Here is a 22,135-nt window from a genome sequence, read left to right as displayed (position 1 = left end):
AGCGAGCCAGAGCAGAGCCCTGCAGAGAGGTGCGGCAGTCAGGCATTGGGTCAACGAGTGAGTGCCCAAGTAGCGGAGAGTGTAAGGTGCCTCCTTACCCACCCCCCCCTCCACCCAGGATGGGAGGTGAACTCTGAGGATGAACCTCTGAATGCTGGGGCTGCACTGGCCAAGGACAGCAACTGTGAGTAAGGGTGCAGAGAAAGGACGGGCACGTTAAAGGGACTTTTGGGTTGCTGGACTTAAGAACCTGAGGGGAAAAGGACACTGCCCAACTTACTTGGGGTGTGGGTCTTTTGCTCATGGTTTATGTTTATGAATCCTAGTTGTGGTGTTTTCCCAAATTAATGCTGAGTTACTTCCATCCTTTTATTAAAAGTTTTTGCTACACTCAGACTCTGTGCTTGCGAGAGGAGAAGTATTGCCTCTCAGAGGCACCCAGGGTTAGTGTGTAATTGTCCCCGGTCAATGAGTGGGCCCTTGAGATGGTTTTGTGTTGTATTGTTGAAAAGGAACCCATAGATATTGAACCTGGCCCTTGTTGCTGCTGGCTCCACCTGGCAGAAGGGTTACATGTCTATGTACTTATATGGTACCAATCACCACGAGTGCCTGTTGCGTGTGTGTTTATCTTTCTTCATGGTCCTTTGATAATGCTGCATGGAAGTCGAGTTTTATAACTTAGTTTATATTGGATAATCTCCCATTGAAGTGTTATTTTTTATAACAACTAGGTCTCATCTGTTGTCCTGAAGCCTTGTCCCTCAGAAAAGAGTAGGAAAGATCATTTCCTACTCTTGTCTGAGGACAGAAAGAATGAATCTACTTGGAACACCGATGCACTGAAAGGCTGCTAAGGGATGCAACTGAGAGCTGACTAAAGAAACAAAGGCCAATATTTTTTTTTAAAAAGGGTGCCTAAAGCTAGGCTATTAAACCTTCATTTACGCACCTAAATAGCTGGCCTGGCTTTCAAAAGTGCTGCATGGTAGGCATGGTTGCATCACCTTTTCACGAGCAACTGACTCTCTCAAGACCCACGTCATAGTTCTTATTTTGTCCATGTCTGAGATTCTGGGCCACCCAGCTCACTTTAAGCTTTAGGTAAGGAGACCAAGGAAGCAACCCAAAAGAGAAGCTGGGACTGATAATAAGGTGCAGAAATAGATTAAGGAAATATAGGTGCTGGTCAGTTACAATAACCTTCACATTGGGGCTGATGCTGACACCCCTACTTATACTGAGCAGTACCTTACTTTCTGAGAAGTGCCACTGAAATCAATGGAACTACTTGAGGAATAAAACTGAGAAAGAGTGGCAGAACTGGATGCTTACAGTGTTTGAGTTCATGAGGTAATTTTATTTTATATGAGTAGTGTGTATACAGTTATAGGTGGATATATTCTCTTTGGGTAAAGGAAGTTAATTTGGATCTTCATTTAAATGTTATGGATGGCTTAATAAAGGTGTTTTGCCTAAGTTGGGAGGCTGTACATTGGTACATTTTAATTTTTGTACCATGATAATAGTCAGGGTGAAGGTCATGGTTTGTGGTTCTCACATGGAAAGTCAGACATGGTAAAGGGTAGTTTTGTTGAGGGTGCTCAGTAAGGGGATTGCATACATTTTGGTCTGTATTTGTGGTGTACTGTCAATTATGATGAGGTGTGTGGGTAGGTGTAGCTGAGAGATCTCTGATCTGAAATGTTTCCTAGAGACATCTGTGTGCAGGGTTCCCCTGTCCGTGTGGGAGATGTAGTTGCCACGATGTCACTGCCTCTCATGTCTTCTCTTCAGAGATACTCAAGTAGCTTTGTTGGAGCCATGATGCCTGGAAACCGAGGAGGGCAGAGGCAGCGGTCTCAACTGCTCAGAAGACACTGTGGCTCCACATGGATAGCTGTAACTACCAGCAAATGCCCCGAATCTGGGACCAGCCTCTACTGACCCTTCCAGAGGGTGCTAATCCTGCCACACCCCGGTCCAGTTAACTGAGGAAACCTCCCAGATTTTTCCCTGCTCCCTCCTGGGAGGCTCTGGTCCTATGTTTTCCATTGTAAAGTCATGTGGTGAACATGTTATGGGTTTCAGACTTCAGTGTATTTTGCTGGATGTGTGCAGCGATGCAGGGGCAGAAGTCAGGTTGGTGACTGATTCTTAATGATGAATTTCCAGATTTTAACGTATTTAGTTCTTAAAATGGCAGTGTTCTTTATACAAGTGTTGTTGTTTAAGGAAAATCTACAAACAACTCCACCTCACTGATGGCATTTTTTGGCCTGGTGCCATTTACTGTTTTAGCACCCAACCCATCTCCACTGCTTTCAATTGTAAAGATGGGGAGCAGCCCCAAAAAGGAGAAGCAGAGTAAAAACTAAAGAAAGAAAGAAATCAGTGCAGGGAGTTTAAAATGCTTCCCCTCTTCAGCAACCAGACAGCTTTCCTCACCCACATTTTCACAATCCAGCCTTAAACAACACTCACTGAGGACATCATCTCCAAGAGCCGTGCATAAATTTGGGGCTGTAATGAGAGTCCCCCTCCCATGATTTCTGAGCTGCTGTAGCTGCGGGGGAAAGCCCTCCAGCAGGCCACATCTTCTGCTGGGCAACTAGCCCTTCCCTTACGCTGTGCTCCCTAAATTGGCTGCCTAAATAACCTGTAATTCCAGTGGTTTTCTGCCGCTTGATTTGGGATTGTTTTTCACTCCCTTTTCTGAGAGACATCATAAAAAAGACTTTAAGCTACTGTAGGTGGCGAGTGGGAGGAATGTCCCAGAAGCCCAGTACCCTGGAGGGGAAAGGAGAAGATCTCTGGGAGTGAAACGGTTCCAGGTTGGTGGGTGGGCTTATCGTCTGCCTGGCAAGCCAGCAGCTCCCTTCTGTCCTTTTCATGCATCTCTTCCCCACCCCTTTTCCTGGCTCCCCTCCTGCACCGGCAAGGGAGCTGGCGTGGTTGCTTTCCCCCTCATTCTGCAGGCGAGAGTCTGAAGCTGGCAGATCTCCGCTTCTTCCCTCCTCGTCCTGCTGCATTTCCCTGCTAGGAGGGATGTAACGAAAGGGCGGTCCGGGTTGGGGGAGGCGGTATTGGTCGGTAGCTCCTACTAGAGTTAATACGGGAGGGTCAGGGGACATGGTGAGCAGCTGAAAACTTCAAACCAAACAAACTCCGTGCTGCCCTGCCCCTCTTCACCCCCCCCCCCCCCCACGCCGCCTTCCTTGGAAGTTGGAGCTGCGCTGCCTGCATCAGCAGCCGGGCTGGCAGGAGCAGCAGCAGCCGCCGCCGCCGCTGGAAAGTTGCTCCCCCGCTGTGCTCCCAGCCCGCTCTGCCCCCTCCACCATGGGCTTTGACCTGGATCGCTTTGCCGAGCCCGTAGACCCGGATCTCAAGTGCAAACTCTGCAGCAAGGTGCTGGAGGAGCCGCTGTCCACGCCGTGCGGGCACGTCTTCTGCGCCGGCTGCCTGCTGCCCTGGGCGGTGCAGCGGCGCCTGTGCCCCCTGCAGTGCCAGCCCATCTCAGCCAAGGAGCTGCACCAGGTGCTGCCCCTCAGGAGCCTCATCCAGAAGCTGGAGATCAAGTGCGACTACAGCCCGCGGGGCTGCGGCCGGACCGTGCGGCTCCACCAGCTGGCCGCCCACGTCGAGATGTGCGACTACAGCCCGGCCCGCTGCCGCCACAAGGGCTGCCCGGAGGTGCTCAGCCTGAAGGACGTGGACGCGCACATGCGGGAGAGCTGCGAGCACCGCCCGGCCGGCATCTGCCAGCAGGGCTGCGGCTTGGTGCTCCGGCAGCGGGACCTGGCGGGCGGCGCGCCGCCGGGCCGGGGCCACTGCTGCGTGCGGGCGCTGCGCAGCCAGAACGGCAGCCTGCAAGGCCAAAGGGCCAGCCTGGAGCAGGAGCTGAAGCGACAGGCCCTGAAGTGGAGCAAGAGGGAGAAGTCGCTGCTGGCTCAGGTCGCGGCGCTGCAGAGCGAGGTGCAGCTCACGGCGCTCAGGTACCAGGTGAAGTTCAACCAGTACATGAGCCACATCAGCAGCATCACCAAGAACCTGGCAGGCAGCCACCCCTGCAAGGTGAGTGAGCGATGGACGGGCTGGGGGCGGGAGGAGCCCAGCCTGGCGGGCTCTGAGGTGAGCAGCCCGCTGTTTGGTGCGGTGTGACCCGACTGCCTGTCTTTACACTGTGATCTCATCTATGCCAAGGCTGCTCCTTGGGTGGTGCCTAGCAGACGGGGACGCTGGAACAGTTTGTATAGTGGGGGTGCTGAGAGCCATTGAACCAAACTGTAAACCCTGTATGTGATGGAAACCACTTCAAGCCAGGGGGTGCGGGAGCACCTCTCGTTCCAGCACCTGTGCTAGCAGAGCATGGGCGACACTGCCACGGACCCTATCCACTTGGGGCCAGATTCTCTGCCAGCCAAACTCTGCTACAGTCAGTGGAACCTACCCCAGCAGAGACTGGACTTTGTGGTATTTATTCCATACCTACTTGTGTGGTCGCTTTTGGAAAATACAAATCGAGCTGACGCGCACTGTAGCCTCTTCCCACCACACTGCACCTGGACCTCAGATTGCACTTTCAGCCCCTGCGGTTTGGTGAGGTCCCCTAGAGAACCCCCAAAGGCAGATAGGCAGTCAGTTAACACATGGCAGGTTAGTGCTGCTCTCAGCAACCTAAAACCTAGCTCTCTCTTGCTGTGCTCGTGCTTGAAAAGTCCGGAAACAGTTAAATTGATGTAAATCAAACTTGTACATCTCATTCCCCCATTCATTCAGCCTGGAAAACTCGTCATCTTTCAAGAGCTGTGAAAGCAGTTTCAGCAGATTCTTTCTGGTGCTCTCATTTTCTTTAAGAAGAGCCTAAAACGCAGTCATAAATTACATTAGTCTCTTTAGGTTATGTGTTTCATGTCTCCTTTTGTAGTTTAAGAATCTGGTGGCTGTAAGGGTGGCACACCAGCAGCCTCTGGTAGTCCCCTCAATTTGGATGAGGATCTCATGTCAGGTTTGTCTGGAGTGAGAGGGAAACACAAGTGAGAGGAAAGGGCTTCAACCTGGCTGACAATAAACAAATTTGAATGCAAATCTTCAGGGGCAGGGTGTCCAGATCAGACCACAATTCATCCAGCTTGGTGTGACCTTATTAATGATGGTACTGTGTTTTCTTTAGATGGGGTTCCAGTTTCAGATAGATACGGAGCTAACAGATATTTTTCCTTATAATTACAGTATGAAGAAGTAGCTTGGGAAACAGTTTGTTGTTTAAAATCATTAGAATAGTTTTTAGTTTAGGAACAGTTCTGCAGGGACACAGCAATGTCTTTCGTTTCAGAGAAGGGCATAATGATTGTCAATTTTGACAACAGAGACCAGCACTGCTACTTCAGCCCTTTGCTAAGGCAGATGGCATTGCTTAGATATTGAATTGTCTGCTTTTGTTTGAATAAACAGACACATTTTACTGGTGAGATGGCTTAACATGCTGAAGGGTTTGTTCTATAAAGCTTTAATTCGTGTCTGAAGGACTGCTGTGCAGAGTCTAACATTTGTTGGTTGCAACCATGGTGAGAAGTGATTTAATGGAATTTAAGCGCCACTCAAGAGACTTTTCTTCCAAAATCTTTATTGACTCTTTGGAAGCAAAATCAAGAGGAAAAGATTTGCGTAGCCTGGCAGGCTTCTGAACTAGTATGATGTGTTGAACTTCAAACTGCTATAAAAGAGACTCACATTGGGGCACTGATTCAAGTTCTCAGAATTTTTATGTCCAGGATTAAGATGATAAATTCAAGCCTTATTGGAAATAAAATACTTAGTGTTAGGAACTTGAATACTTAATCTTTTTCTTGTTTTTTTGCAACTTCCTCCTGGTGGCTAATCCATTGGGTTGCGGTGTTGGCTTTAGATGATATGCTCATATATCTGCTTCACCGCTGGGAAGATATGATGAGGTGGAATGAAGAGAGCCAGCAATGATTGCAGTGAAGTGCAGAGTACACAAGAAAAATAGTCTTATGTGGGGAGGAGATGAGAGAGAACTGGATTTTAAAAAGGACATTTTAAAAGGAGTTGGCACATTGACATGAAGGCAGTCCTCTTGTGTAATGCTTCAATAGCTATCATTTCTTGTCACTACCAGTAGGTGCTGCTGTATGTACTGCCTCAGAGAAATCTGTTACAGAAGACAAGGAAAATGAATGAAACCCTCATTTGGAAGAAAAACTATCTATAAAGTAAAAAATGTTCCTCATTAATTTAAAATGTATCCTGCTGTAATATAAAACTTCACTGCCACAGTTAATAAAAATCTGTTTGGATATCAGAGTGCCTAAACATTCATTATTATATTCTGAATATTTAAAAATGTACAGCTTTTTTACCTGTCAAAATTGCTTAAATTTACCAGTGTATAGAGAATGACAAAACACAATCTTACTTTACTTGGTACAGGCTGAATAAAAATTTTCTATAGGGATTATGTCCCCTGAAATATAACTACTCTTATATGTGAAAATGCAAAATAAATTAAATTACTATGCTAAAGAAAGGCCTGTGGTAATGTTTTTCATTTTCTTTGTATGGTTTAGAAAATTATTTAACCATTTTTACCTAAGGAAGTGGGTCTTTTTTCATATATTATTATTTTTTAACTTTGGTTTCTTCACTATTTTTGATTGTGTGACTTATAAAATCACAGCTAGGATTGTTGTGTGTTTGTTTTCTAGCTTATTTGCTTTACTTTGCTGTGAAGAAAAAAATAAGAGAAAAAAGGTTTTTTTCTCCCCCTTTGAATTACTGTGGAATCTGTATAGAACTAGCTTTTGGAACTGGAAATGGTAAGAGACAGAGATGTGGGTGAAATCCTAGCTCCATTGAAATCAATGACAAAACTCCCATTGACTTCACTAAGGCAGGATTTCGCCCCATAAGCTTAATATCTTATATAATTAGTATATACAGGGATTTGGTTTAAAGGTACACAAACATTTGGGGCCTTATTTCAAGAAGTGCTGAGCACGCCCGGATCCACTAACTTAAAGTTTTGTGTGCTCAGCACCTATGAAAATCAGGTCCTTGTACTCTTCAGAATACCTATTACATTTCAGTGGTATTTGTTTTTTTCCATCATGTAAACTCCTGTGTCATTTATAAGTGTGTAGCACCATTTTTAATCAGAGTTTCTATTAAGCCTGTTTGTCTTGCATTTTCCACAATGAAAAGCTATAGCACGTTGATACATTCCCTTGAAGTAATTCTTTTCATGTAACATTTTAAAATTAGTGTTTCACCCCTTTTTTCTTAGGGAGGAGAACCTAAGCCATTAACCATCATGCTACAAAAAGAAAATGATACTTTGGGATTCAATATTGTAGGAGGACGACCCAATCAGGTAACCACCAAAGTAAATATAGTTTTTCGTTTTTTTAAAAGTACATAGATACTCTTCTATTATCATGTGTCTATTATTAGTAATAAAAACAAATAGCGGGGGCCAGCTTCTACTTTCAGTCACGCCATGGATCTGCACTAGTTGAAAATGGGTACAGAATTTGGCCTGCAGATTTAAGATCTGTGTTTTTAAAATCATTAGATTTGCTATTTTTAGGACCCAGTCCTATGAGGTGTAGAGTACACTCAACACTAAGGATAGGGTCCATAATACTTCTCAAACAAACCTGGAAGCTGTCTGCAGTCTGAATTCATGTGAGTCATCTGTACTTATGCAAGTTGCCCAGCTGAAATCAGTGGGACTATTCAAATGAGTAAATGTTGCAGAATCAAGCCCCCTGTAATTCTGTGGAAAAAATGCTTGATTATTTTCATTAAAGGGAAAGATCAAAATATTATTCTGTAGCTGCACTACCTGCATCATAGTCTTAAACAACTGTCTTGCTAGTGTATGCATTCAAATATATATATAATTATAAGTTGAATTGAATTTTCCACCTATCTTGTATCTTATGTCAGTCTGCTAGTCGTAATAACTAGCTTAGATTTGGAAAGACATTTTTAAAAAAAATCCTAGAATATTAATACCTGTTTTCTTTCTTTGTCCTTATAATAGCATGAATCAAGTACATAATAATGTATTAAATGGTAAAGAAACTTGCTAAACTGAAAAATTGATAGTTAATTTAAAATGTTTCATAGTGTTTAGTTAGTTACTACGTACTGACCAGAGTTTTTCTTTTTGAAGTTGAAAAGCTGTAACCTGCTGCTGCTCTTTTAGCAAAAAAATATTGGGGGCAGGGAGTTTGTATGCTTGGTTTGCTTGTCTTCTCCTTCTTTTCTAAAGCTATATTTAGTGGTGCCAAGGAGTCTGCTCCCATTAGCACCAAAGCCTAAGAAGTACAGGGCCTGCTCTACAGAATTTCACTGCTAGGTCTTGTGGGTAAATATGAAGATCTGCAGGTGTCATGTGCATTTTATAAAGAGTTCCAAAGTGTGAGCTTGTAAGATTTCTGAAGGAAAAGGATGAAAGTCCAGGACTCTAGAAGACATGCGTATTATAATACTTACATTGCAGTGTATAACACCTTTTCATAATCCTGGTAAATGAAGTCAGTAAAATCTTTATTTTGGATTGCAATGTGACTTCTACAATTTAGGGTTGTGGAAGAACTTGGATTTTTGCAGGAAGAAAGCAACTCAGTGTTTGTTTGGTTTCCTGGGTTTTCTTGGGATTTCATTTTTTGAACTTCCAAAAAGATCACTGAAGTATTCATGTGCACGTAACATATATTGAAAATATTTTTAATAGTAGAATATTGAGGCTCTAGTTTCAATCTGTGAATGAAACCTTAAATTTTTCTAGAAAGTTCAAAGGGAAGTGATGAAAACAAAAAAGGTTCTTATTATGCCTATTAAGAAAAAATAAGTAAGTTATAGCACTGTCTGTAATGGAGAGGTCATTGCTGATTGGGGAGAAGGATGTGGTTTTTGTGCAGAAGTAACTGCAACTGGTTGTTGAAGAGATGGAAGTTGGTGGAATTGTGAATTGTTAGGTGGAAACTTCTAGAAAGTGGGCAGGACATCATATAACTTGGGTCTGTATAAAGCTGGCTACTTCATATTACTTTTCAGTCTTCAGTGTTGAACTTAGTTTTTTCCCCTCTCATTCTAACTATAGTATATGTGAATACTACAAATAGGTGATTAGTGTTAGTGGCTACCAAATATCAGTGTAAGACAGAACCGACCCAACATGCCTGACACTGAAGAAAATAGTGGGAAATAAGGATTGAATGGACTACAGTAATTAAAATAGATCAGTGTTTCCCAACCAGTGTGCCATAGCACGAACGGGTGTGCCACAGAATTTTGGAAAGTCACTTGTGTGGAGAAAAAAAATGTCTCATTAATTTACGTCATAACCAAATTGCATTTTGTGCTGTTGCTCTTCGGATGTACGCATGTGAGACAGACATTACTCATGTTATGCTCAAATGACCTTGCCGTGCTGTTTGTGTGGTATTACATAGTAGCTGTGTTTTCTTATCAACTGTTAAGTAACAGTGCTGAATTTTGATTTGAATACTTGAAAATGGACAAATATTTGAAGAAAAGAGAATCTAGTGCCTCTACACGAAGCTGAACATGAACAAAAAAAAGTCGAAGTGGTGAGCCAATGCTACAGTGAGAGTTATTTGCAATTTGGATTTTCGTTTACAGGTGAACCATCTTGCTCTCTTTGACAGTGTCTTGTGTGTGGGGAGAAACTCTCAAGCCATGCAGTCGTGCCAAGTAGTGACACCTTACAAGCAAACATCCGTCCCTTGTCAACAAGGGAAAATATTTTTTTGAGCGTTTGAAGGATCAAACTGGAAAACAAGTGCAAATAATGAAAGACTGTAGCAGTTTCTGATAAACCACTGGAAGCAAGCTACTTCGCTTGTAGCGAAGGTGAAAAAGCCGTTATACAGTTGCAGAAACACTAATTTTACCAGCATGCAAAGAAATGGTGAGAGTAATGTTAGGTGCAAATGCAGTCAATGAAATCGCAAAAGTTCCCCTTTCAAATAATACGATAAGTCTCCACGTTGATGATCTCAGCTGACATTGAGACTGTGCTCTGAGAAAAAATCAAATCAAGCGGACAATTTGCATTGCAGCTTGCTGACTCAACAGATATCAGTAATCACACTGAACTCTTGGCTAATGGTCAGGTATGTTGATGGAGATAGTATAAAAGAAAATTTTTTATTTTTCAGACAACTGCCAGGTCACACGACTGGAGAGAAAATCTTCAGGGTGACAGTGACCTGCCTTGAGGAGGGAGAATTGCACTGGAAAAATTGTCTTAGTGTTTGCACAGACGGAACTGCCTCCATGATTGGAAAAGAGAAGAGGTTTGTAAGCAAGGTCAAAGAACAAAACCTAGATGTGCTGGTGACCAACTGTTTCCTGCACCATGAAGCTGCCGTGGCCAAAAAACTGCCAGAAAAACTTTCCTCAGTGTTAGATGGAGGAGAAAAGATAGCGAACTTAATAAAATCACAGTCCTTAAAATGTTGCCTTTTCTCGTTGTCGTGTGAGGAAATGGGAGCAGAACACCAGAATTTACTTTTTCACATAGAAATACACTGGCTTTTCCATGGAAAAGTTCTCTCATGTTTGTATGAGCTCAGAGAGGAGTTAAAAATTAGCTTTGGAGGAATCCACACACATGGACCTAATCGTTGATGTGGCATGGTGTGCAAAACTTGCCTACTTGGCTGATATATTCCACCACCTCAATAAACTGAACAGGAAAATGCAAGGTAGAAATGAGAATCTTGTCTCCTGCATGGATAAACTGCATGAGTTTAGATCTAAGTTAGCCCTCCGATGTGGAAAAAGTAGCAAAAGGCACAATAGAAATGTTCACCCTGGAAAGCACGTCAGATCTCACTAGCAGTATTTTGGTCAATGCCTTTTCTGAGCATTTGAAAAGTCTGGAAGACACATTCAGCCTATATTTTCCTTTAACCTAAATAGAAGATTTCAGCTGGGTCTGGGATCCTTGAATTTCCTCTGCAATGGAAAGTGCTAAGAATCTTATAATAATGACTCAAGAGCAACTTGATGAATTAAGGATTGACCACTCTTAAAATTAAATTTTGACAGTATGCCTGTGGACTCATTCTGGTTGACGTTGGCAGACAAATACATGGTAATCTCCATTTTGTTGCCATTTTCAGCAATGTACCTGTGCAAGTTAAGTTTTTTCAAGCTTGAATTGCATAAAAAACAAGCAAAGAGAGCATATGAGACCAGTGGAGCAAGAGCTCTGAGTTGCACTGTCAACATTTCCTGCAAGGATTAAGTGATTCTGCATATTAAGGCTAGCTCAAATTTCCAGTGAAAAGTAAGTTTTTTGTTATAATGATTTTCACGTGGGGCTGTGGTGCGCCACAGAAATCTTTTATTGAAGTAAGTGTGCCTTAAGACTGGAAAAGGTTGGGAAACACTGAACTAATACAATTATCTAATATACAAATGTAAACATTGTGTCAAGAATTGTTGAGTAACCAGATAGAAAGAGTCTGTGCTCATCTCAAAGTGCAAGAAATCGGTTTTTTCAGGTTATTCAAGGAAAATGTGCATTGCATGAAACTTGGTTTAATGAAGTGAAACAGTGAAACAGCTGATTGGTCCCATAAGCAACAGATTTTTGAGGACAAAACTATGTTCTACTTACAGAATTGCAAGCTTTTCTTTTTGGATAACGTGCCTTTCTGTGTCTGAGGGATAAATATACTTACATTTTATGTGTGTTGTGTTTCATAAAACATTTGAAAGTTTTTTCACTTTTTGTTTTCTTCCTCCCTTCACCTAAAAAAACAAAACCAAACCCATAACAACCTCGTTATGATTTATCTTAGCAGGAAGGAAGTTATTTCAGAGGGCTATGTTGTATGTTTTTTTAAAGGAGAAGATGATGTGATATCCTAATAAGACTCTATAAGTGAGATCTTCACTCCTGCTCTGGACTTTTGAGACTGCGGGCTTCTGGTTCTGGTGGTGGGAGAATTCTTTGGTTGCCAGCACTGTGGAGACAACCTCAGGCTGTCCTCCATGGACCCCATCACAAGCCGCCATAGGGATATACTGGGGGCAACAGGAGTGTGTCAGAGACTGGGTTTCTGGGCAGCCCTGCAGCTCTTGTGCAGCCCAAGGAGGCTGTGATAACTTAGGTCCCCAGGGCTGGCTAAATTATGCCTGGGGGAAGGGTGTGTGTCCAGCCAGCCTGAGAGCAGCCCAGGATTGGGAGGGCATAAAGGTAGCTTAAAGCCATTTTAGCCCCCTCCTGCCATCTTGGACTGCGAGTTCTGTGCTGCCCCCCTTGGAACCGAAGCACAAACTCTCACCCCATGAATGCTGAATTCAGGTGGCAAAGACTGCCAAAAGATGCTGTATGTCACGTATCTATATTGTCTATTTAGGCTGGACTAGATTAATCCCCTTAGGCCTGGTCTACAGTGCGGGGGGATCGATCTAAGATATGTAACTTCAGCTATGAGAATAGCGTAGCTGAAGTTGACGTATCTTAGATCGACTTAGAATCACTTACTTCGCGTCCTCGCAGCGCGGGATCGACGGTGGCTGCTCCCTCGTCGACTCCACTTCTGCCTCTCGCTGTGGTGGAGTTCTGGAGTCGACGGCAGAGCGATTGGGGATCGATTTATCGCATCTACACTAGATGCGATAGATCGATCACTACCCGCCAATGCGGCGGGTAGTGTAGACATGGCCTTACTCTCATCAGGTAGTACCTTATTTATAAAAAGTCAATGGGGCCCCTCATTGAGTAAGGTGTAATTTTATATGAGTAAAAGTATCAAAATGTAATCCCTTGTAGTCTAAGAAAAGTTATATTTCTCATATCTGATGTGGACACTCAGTAGAAATCTATTTGTTTACCTTAGAACATTTTTGAACCTGTTCATTTTTGGATCTCTTTTTAGGATGTGAGGCATGAAAAATTGAGGCGGTAGGCAGCAGTTGTTGATTTACCAGCACTTAATTTAGAGCAATATTGTCAACTTGAAATCTAGTCAGAAGGCAAGCTCTTCAGGACAGTTACTGTATATTTGTACAGCACCTAGCACAGTGGGGTGGAATCTTGATTGTGGTTTTGCTGTGAGAGAGACCCACACAAAGGACCCAATCCTGTGAACTCTTATATACATGAATAGTCCCGTTGGTCAGGGTCTAACTGACAACATACAAAGTGCTGTAAAATGTACACAATAAAACAAACTGGGAAAATAGTCTCTTTCAGACATAGATATTTTTGTTGTTGTTTGTAACATTAAATAATAGGGCTGTCAAGTGATTAAAAAAATTTATCGCAATTATTCTTTTAGTAGTGCGATTAATCGCACTGTTAAACAATAATAGAATACCATTTTATTTAAATATTTTGGATGTTTTCAAATATATTGTTTTCAATTACAACACAGAATACAAAGTGTACAGTGCTCACTTTTTATTTTTGATTACAAATATTTGCACTGTAAAAAAACAAAAGAAATAGTATTTTTCAGTTCACCTAATACAAGTACTATAGCGCAAGCTCTTTATCATGAAAGTTGAACTTACAAATTATGTACAAAAAAACTGCATTCAAAATTAAAACAATATAAAATCTTAGAGCCTGCAAGTCCACTCAGTTCTATTTCTTGTTCAGCCAATCGTTCAGACAAGAAGTTTGTTTACATTTGCAGGAGATAATGCTGCCCGCATCTTGTTAACAATGTCACATGAAAGTGAGAACAGGCATTCTCATGGCACTGTTGTAGCTGGTGTTGCAAGATATTTACGTGCCAGATGGCTAAAGATTCATACAATAACTCCTCACTTAAAGTCATACCGGTTAACATAGTTTTGTTGTTACGTTGCTGATCAATTAGGGAACATGCTCATTTAAAGTTGTGCAATGCTCCTTTGTAACGTTGTTTGGCAGCCGCCTGCTTTGTCCACTGCTTGCAGGAAGAGCAGCCTGTTGGAGCTACCTGGTGGCGGCTTGGAACCAGGGTGGACCAGCAGCCCCCCTATCAGCTCCCTGCCCCCCTAAGTTCCCTGTGCGGCAGCCACCCAGCAGGCTATCAATTGCCGGGCAGTTCAGCTGTCCCTCCCCCGACTCCCATGTGCTGCTCCTGCCCTCTGCCTTGGAGCTACTCCTGGGAGCCTCCTGCTTGCTGTGCAGAGGCGGGGAGAAGAGGAATGCGAATGTCAGGATGTCCTCCTCCCCCCGCTCCTGCCCCCCACTTCTTTACCTTATCTCCACAGGGACAACAATACCACAGGGCTCAGGATGGAGGGAGCTTGCTGGCAGCAGCTGCTGGCTCAATTTGCTAATCTACTTAAAAAGCCAATGTATTTAGAGTGGCATCAGCGTACTTAAAGGGCCAATACGCATCTCTCTCTCTCACATACAGGGTGAGTGTCTCTGTCTCTCTCTGGCATTCTGTTTCCCCTCCCTTCATTTGTGCTGCCTTCTAGAGGCTACATTAACAACAATGTGTTAACCCTTGATGGCTCAGCCCAGTGCTAGTTCATCATTTAGCAGTAGGGCATTCCCTAGGAAATATCCCACCCTCTTTCACCCTCTGACTTCACCACCTCAACCAAGCTTCACAATCATCATTGCTGTGTACAGTATTAAATTGTTTGTTTAAAACTTATAGTGTGTGTGTGTATAATATAGTCTTTTGTCTGGCCATTTTTTTTTCCTGGAACCTAACCGTCCCCCCCCCCATTTACATTAATTCTTATGGGGAAATTGGATTTGCTTAACATCGTTTTGCTTAAAGTAGCATTTTTCAGGAACATAACTACAACATTAAGTGAGGAGTTACTGTATGTTCCTTCATGCTTCAACCGCCATTCCAGAGGACATGCTTCCATACTGATGATGGATTCTGCTCGATAACAATCCAAAGTAGTGTGGACCGACGCATGTTCATTTTCATTATGTGAGTCAGATGCCACCAGCAGAAGGCTGATTTTCTTTTTTGGTGGTTCAGTTCTGTAGTTTCCGCATAGGAGTTTTGCTCTTTTAAGACTTCTGAAAGCATGCTCCACACCTCATCCCTCTCAGATTTTGGAAGGCACTTCAGATTCTTAATCCTTGGGTCGAGTGCTGTAGCTATTTTTAGAAATCTCACATTGGTATCTTCTTTGTGTTTTGTCAAATCTGCAGTGAAAGTGTTCTTAAAACAAACAACATGTGCTGGGTCATCATCCGAGACTGCTATAACATGAAATATATGGCATAATGTGGGTAAGCAGAGCAGGGGACAAAATTCTCCCCCAAGGAGTTCAGTCATAAATTTAATTAATGCATTATTTTTTTAACAAGAATCATCAGCATGGAAGCATGTCCTCTGGAATGGTGGCTGAGGCATGAAGGAGCATATGAATGTTTAGCATAGCTGGCACGTAATTACCTTGCATTGTCGGCTACAAAAGTGCCATGCAAATGCCTGTTCGCACTTTCTGGTGACCTTGTAAATAAGAAGAGGGCAGCATTATCCCCTGTAAATGTAAACAAACTTGTTTGTCTTTGTGATTGGCTGAACAAGAAGTAGGACTGAGTGGACTTGTAGGCTCTGAAGTCTTACATTGTTTTGTTTTTGAGTGCAATTATGTAACAAAAAACAATCTACATTTGTAAGTTGCACTTTCATGACAAAGAGATTGCACTACAGTACTGGTATGAGGTGAATTGAAAAATACTATTTCTTTTGTTTATCATTTTTACAGTGCAAGTATTTGTAATAAAAATAATGTACTCTTTGATTTCAATTACAACACAGAATACAGTATATATGAAAATGTAGAAAAACATTCAAAATGCCTTTAATAAATTTCAATTGGTATTCTATTGTTTAACAGTGATTAAAACTGCGATTAATCGCGATTAATTTTTTTGAGTTAATCGCGCAGGTTAACTGAGATTAATTGACAGCCCTATTAAATAAATAAGCTCAAATAGAAAAGTGATTTCTAAATTGACTGTGCCTCTTTAACTTCATTATATAAATCAGTAATTTATTAAAACTTATTTTAAGTCAAATGTTGGAAGTTTGGCATGCAGAGTTGGACTGGCACTACACCATATGTTTAAAAAAAATAACTTTAGTGTAATCAGAGCTGTCTATTGTATTATTCCAAATGTGGTAAATAACTTCTTAGCTGTAAGTTTGAACTTAAGTGAGTTTCATTTGGAAATGTGTAAAGATCAACTTGAAAAAGGTTCTCCTTAGCATATCTTTACAGATTTCACAGTTGAGCGAGTTCTCAGTCTCCCATGTAAATAGGATTTATGAGGTTAACCAACTTCAGTAGAATCCCATCACTACTATATGTTACTAAATAGTGTTGCTTTATTTTCTAAGGAAAAAATATATGCAAACAGCAGTGTTAAAGAATGACTTTTCTTACTAACACCTGTGCTTCCTCCTTTTTTCTTTAATACGTGATCTTCTTTATATACATTAGTCACATCTGCTAGAAGTGTGAGATTCACTTTAAATATTTTATCTAGGATCTGATTACTGTTGCACCTTGTGTTTTCTGTAGACTAAACTAACCTCATAGATTACCTTGTCAAAAATGCTAGAATCGTTTATTAATGCTGTCATTTTGATTAACGCCTATTCTCTCTTAAGTTAAAAATCCCAAGTAGCTAAATCGCTAGATAAAAAAAAAGAGCTCCATTTTTCAGATGGATTTGCATTTTGCATTGCTGAATATAGCACTGTCTCCCTTGTTGTACTAATATGGCTGTCTTTTATTTTGCAACTTCTATATTGCCCGGTACAGAACAATCAGGAGGATTCTTCACCTGAAGGAATTTATGTGTCAAAAATCTTGGAAGATGGACCTGCTGACAAGACAGAAGGCCTGCAAATTCATGACAAGATCATTGAGGTAAGAGTGAGAACAACACGTTGATGTGATAATGGCAGACTCACTGACCATGGATTTGATATTTTCACAATGAATATGTTGTAATTTTCCTTCATTAGTGTGTGCTAGCAGAATTATTGTAAACTGAAGTGATCAAATGTTTATCAGATGTGTATATACGTCATGGATTTCTTGAACAGCTGAGTGTATAGAAGTGTTGGTATAAGGATTGTTTACTTTTTCAATTAAAGCTGTAGAAACTGACCAGGAAACCAGGAGTGGTATTCTGTTTTTCTTTATGATGGCTGAAGAGGAGGGTCAAATGGTTCTCCATAAATTCACCATTTTTATGTGAAATTGTTTTTGTCCTGAACAAGCGATATAGCTGTTGTGCACCTGAAATGCTTCAAAGAAGCTGTACTGATAAATGATGTTCTGGGACTCTTTGAACAGTTAGGGAAGCTGCTCTTCTTTTTGATCAGTTAGTTGAATGCATGTTGTTTACCTATACCAATATAATTATTTTCCAATCATGTAATATTCAATTACAGCCATATTAAAGTCTGTCCCCATATAAATATTTTCTTTTACTAAACAGAATTGAAAAGAGTTTGACTTAAAAACTAAAACAAAAAACTCTACCTAAACTCTTAAGAAAATGTTTTGTTTTTGTCTACCTCGTCTATGATTTGTAAACATGGTTAACACTAAAAGATGCAGCAAAATGTGTGGAAAAAGTTAATTTGCTTAGTTAGTGAATGGGTTCCTTGCTGTGTTATGACAGTGGAATTTTAGGTCACAGCTGTAGTACAGCTGTGCCCTTTAATCACCGCACTTAACTGTAACTATAGTATGTTTGTTGCTGGTGCCACACTTTGACCTTGGTTTCAGTGACGGTGCAGAAGCATTGTTTTAACTTGAGAATTGAACAGCATTCCAAAACAAGACAAATGGAAACAAGTAGATCAAGAAATTGATACAAAGGGTAGCTGGCATCTGGCACCATTTCCTTATTAAGGAGTTGACACCTGAAGTGTTTCAGTGCTGTTTGAATACGGGCATTGCTTTCATTGTAGGGAGCCTAGAGCAATATGCCAAACAGGATTTTTTTTGTTTGTTTTTGTTTTGGAAAAAGAGAGTGAGCACATGCGCTTCAACTGGCTGAACTATATATACACTTGTTTAGCAGGGAACAGAATTGGCTGTAATTATGCTGAACTTGCAATGTGCCCTTTATCTACACAGAGCTCTTGTATCAGAATTTTCTAGCAGCAGCATTATAGCTCAGAAACAAATTTATTTTCCTCTGATCTTATCGTAGCACTCTTCATAGTATTGTTCGATAGAGACTGTGCTGCCATAAGGTTTGATACATTTACTCAAACTTTTATTCTTCATTTTACTATTTTTTCATTTTAGTATAGTATTTTTGTTTTTAATGAAAAAGATGAAACTTTTTTTACATGGAGGAAAGGGTGCACAGACTAAAATTAATTAAGCTATAAGAGCTCTTGCCTTTCTGTCTGAAGTTACATTTTAGAGAATTTGAGCTATATAAGGCATATGAATGCTGGTATTTAAAGTGTCAATAGAGCTTAAGTTCCATATGAAAATGTCCTACATAAAAATTATGAAATAGAAAATTAACTCCTGCTCTGCTGTTTTAATAATTTTATGCTACATGGCTGAACGTTGATCTTTTGACAGCATTAGCCCATCTTTTACTGTGATACTCTATAGCTTCTTAGTTTTCATTATGGTTTTTTTGTTGTTTGGGAAGGATTTCAAGAAAATCTAGGGAGAAACTACAGAACAGCTAAACATTTTATTAAAAACATTAGTGCTGCAGCATTTAATCAAAATGAGGAGAAAAAAATCAACTTCAGCCTTTCTAAATAAAATCTGAATTAGTAACTACCTCTGTAATGCTGTGACTTTGCCAGTATAAACATCTGGAGTTAAAAGGTTGAAATTTACCTTGGCAATACATGAATATCAATGTCTTCTCACACCAGAATGCTCTGGAAGTCTGTACTACTGCTGTCTTGTTTAAAGGATCAACATGAATGTTTTCACTGTGAGGAAATGAGTCAGACTGTGTATTTGTTATCAGGAATGTTGGCAAATATACAGAATGAGAGACAATTTTGGTGAGGAGAAAACCGGAACCAGATCTCCTTATTTTTGGTTATTCTGCAGCCGTTCAGAGATCAGACCAAATGTGTGATATATGTGTGTGTTTAAAAGAGATCATTTTGCAGCAGTCAAGTGCAGAAATAATTGATGTTGTTTTGGGAGTTTGTAATGACTTCAATTAGTTGTTTGGCTTTGTGGTGCTCATTATAGTCTTTTAGCAGCGCGTAGCTAATGGGATAATGGACAGAACTATCCCATTAAATTGGAAGAAAATCAGCATAGGCATAACAGTCTGTTCTCAAGCCGTGTTTCTAAATAAAGAAGGTAATTAGTTTTAGTGCTTTATCAGACGTTTAACAAATGTTAACTGCAAATGGTTGACAAGGGTGAGTTTGTGCAAACTTCAGATGACTGCTCCAAGCGTTAACTTAGTGCAATGAATGGATTTCACAGTAATGTGACACTGGCAGCTGGAATTGTGAATTAAGTCTAGCAGACTTAATTGTCACCACTTTTCACTATCCGTTCGTCACAACCTCGGACAGACTACCAGAAAGTTTGCAAATCAATTAGTCTTACTTTAAAGGATGCTAAAATATGAGATTTCATTTCTCTGTGAACATATTCTATGTAAGTGGAAGAAACAGGTCATACAAAGTACTCGAGTTCAGCTGTGGATAGAGAAACTCGCATTCTCAGTGTGTGGATACTGGAATCTACATTTGTGTTGTCTCAAATATTGGGGTTATATGGACTTAAATGTCATTAGCTTTTCTTATACTTCAGAACTTGCACAATTTAATAGATGCCTGCTAGTTAGCAGACTAAGGCCTTATCTGCTCTATGGGGGTAAGTTGACCTAGGTTATGCAACTCCAGCTATGTGAATAGCGTAGCTGGAGTCGATGTAGCTTAGGTCAACTTACCCCGGTGTCTACACTGCACTGCGTTGATGGGAGACACTCTCCCGTTGACTTCCCTTACTCCTCTTATTCCAGTGGAGTACCAGAGTCAATTAGAGTGCAATCTCCCGTCGATTTAGAGGGTTTTCACTAGATCCGCTAAATCAACCCGTGGTGCATCGATCGCTGCAGCATCGATCCCCGGTAAGGGTAGACATCTCCTAACATACAAGCCCTAGGTAAGTATGAAAAGGGATCCCACCAGGAAAAGTTAAGTGCCAACAGTCTGAATAGCGAAGGCCCAGTGCCATACATGAAAGGGTCATAGTGCGCCAATTTTTGCCACAATACTGTTACTCCTTTGCAGAGGGGTAGTAGACTTCAAGGCCTTGCATGTCGGTTTCCAGTGTTTGCCTTTGCTGATGCTAATAGCCTTCTAAAACAGGGGTGGGCAAACATTTTGGTGTTAGGACCACATCGGGGTTCCGAAATTGTATGGAGGGCCAGGTAGAGAAGGCTGTGCCTCACCAAACAGCCTGGCCCCTGCCCCCTATCCACTCCCTCCCACTTCCTGCCATCTGACTGCCCCACTCAGAATCCCCGACCCCTCCAACCCTCCCTGCTCCTTGTCCCCTGACCTCCCCCTCCCGGGACCTCCCCCTCCCAGGACCTCCCGCCCCTAACCACTCCCTTGGGACCCCACCCCTATCCAACCCTCCCTGCCTCCTAACTACCCTGACCCTTATCTACACCCCCAGCCCCTGAGAGTCCCCCAGGACTTCCACGTCTATTCAACCCCCCCGCTCCATGTCCCCTAACTGCCCCCCTGGGACTCCACCTCCTATTCACCGCCCCCACCCCCCCCCCCCCGCGCCCAAAGCCCCTTTTGGAATGCGGCCCTGCGAACATGGGCGGAGAACTCAAGAGGAGCAGAGGCAGCTGCTCCACCGGAGAGAAGCGGCAGTTTCCTGTTCAAAGTGCCACTTCTCTCTGGCTGGCTGCGCGGCTCCTCCTGAGTCCTCCGCCCGCATTTGCTGCGCTCCCGTCACCCGCACGTCCTGCCTGCTCCCCTGAGGCTGCAGATGAGCCTCCCTCCCTGCTCTCCCCTGCCCCTGCAGTGCAGCCCCCCTCTCCGTCCCGTGAGGGGGGTGTGCCAGTGCTGAGCTGCCTGAGTGGCAGGCCCTGGGTTCCCCTGTTGTTGGGGGGTCCCGTGCCAGGGCACCCTGTGTTCACTAGTAAATCCTCCCCTGAGCCACACTGCCTGGCCGGAGCCAGCCACGCCGCCGCGCTGCCCAGAGTGCTGGCGGCACGGCGAGCTGAGGCTGCAGGCGAGGGGGAACAGCGGGGGAGGAGCCGGGGCTAGCCTTCCTGGCTGGGAGCTCAAGGGCCGGGTGGGACTGTCCCGCAGGCTGGATGTGGCCTGCGGGCCATAGTTTGCCCACCTCTGTTCTAAAACCATGATATGAAAATGACATGATTCTAGACAGTTTCATTGCTGTCCACAGGGGAGTTTGACTGCTGACCTATTTTGTTTGTTTTACCCTGCTGCTTTTGTTAAAGCTATGGACGCTAGAGCTGGCTCTCTGAAGACTGAGGAAGACATCATTGCCTCAGTTTAGTCAGTTCATATTTAGAAGGTTTTATTTACAACCATAAGGCCTGTTCTTTTTTCTGAATGGCATGCAATGCTCTCTGGTGTAGAGGCATGGGTGATAAAAAAGACCAATAGGTTCAACCCTGCAGGTATGTGAATTGAGATGTCTTAGTGCTGTAAGAGGAGTTACATGAAGAGACAGACTTCAAAATGAAAGTATTAGGGTGGAAGTCAAAGTCCTTGATATGGATGACAAAGTTCAGGATGTGCAACTTTGCTGGTTTGGACACACACACAAAGGATGAATGAAGGAGACCTGGTGAAGATAGCATGGTGGGGGAAAGTGGTAGGAAAGAGACCCTGAGCAAAGCCAAGAAGTGATGGATGGATTTCATCAAAGAAGATGGTAAGCAGATGGACCTTAGTATCTCCTGGGTCAGACAAAGCTAGCAGATGTTTGCACAATGATGGGATAAGTGGAAGAAGGATAGATTAAAATCTACAAAAAATTATATTTCTTCCCCTCTTGTTTGGTCTTTACATTCATCCAAAAATTGTGATTGAATTTTTCAAGCCCTGTTGTACTTGGTAGAACTCAAATT

At 42.4% G+C, this 22,135-nt stretch overlaps 1 protein-coding gene across 1 annotated transcript in view; it reads left to right on the top strand.

The window, feature by feature from the left end:
* Window positions 1-3,320: 3,320 nt before the first annotated feature.
* The window catches only part of PDZRN4 (PDZ domain containing ring finger 4), a 390,282-nt gene continuing 371,467 nt past the window's right edge, over window positions 3,321-22,135 (top strand). Inside the window, exons 1-3 of the mRNA XM_074942197.1 lie at window positions 3,321-4,074; window positions 7,307-7,393; window positions 16,816-16,923. Of these exons, the coding sequence (XP_074798298.1) occupies window positions 3,340-4,074; window positions 7,307-7,393; window positions 16,816-16,923 (930 nt within the window). The 5' untranslated portion in view covers window positions 3,321-3,339. The remainder of the gene's footprint in view (window positions 4,075-7,306; window positions 7,394-16,815; window positions 16,924-22,135) is intronic.

This window comes from Natator depressus, chromosome 1 (assembly GCF_965152275.1).
Source record: "Natator depressus isolate rNatDep1 chromosome 1, rNatDep2.hap1, whole genome shotgun sequence".
NCBI lineage: Eukaryota > Metazoa > Chordata > Testudines > Cheloniidae > Natator > Natator depressus.
Note: the sequence above shows the minus strand (reverse complement) of the source record. Positions and strands in the feature narration are given on the sequence as shown.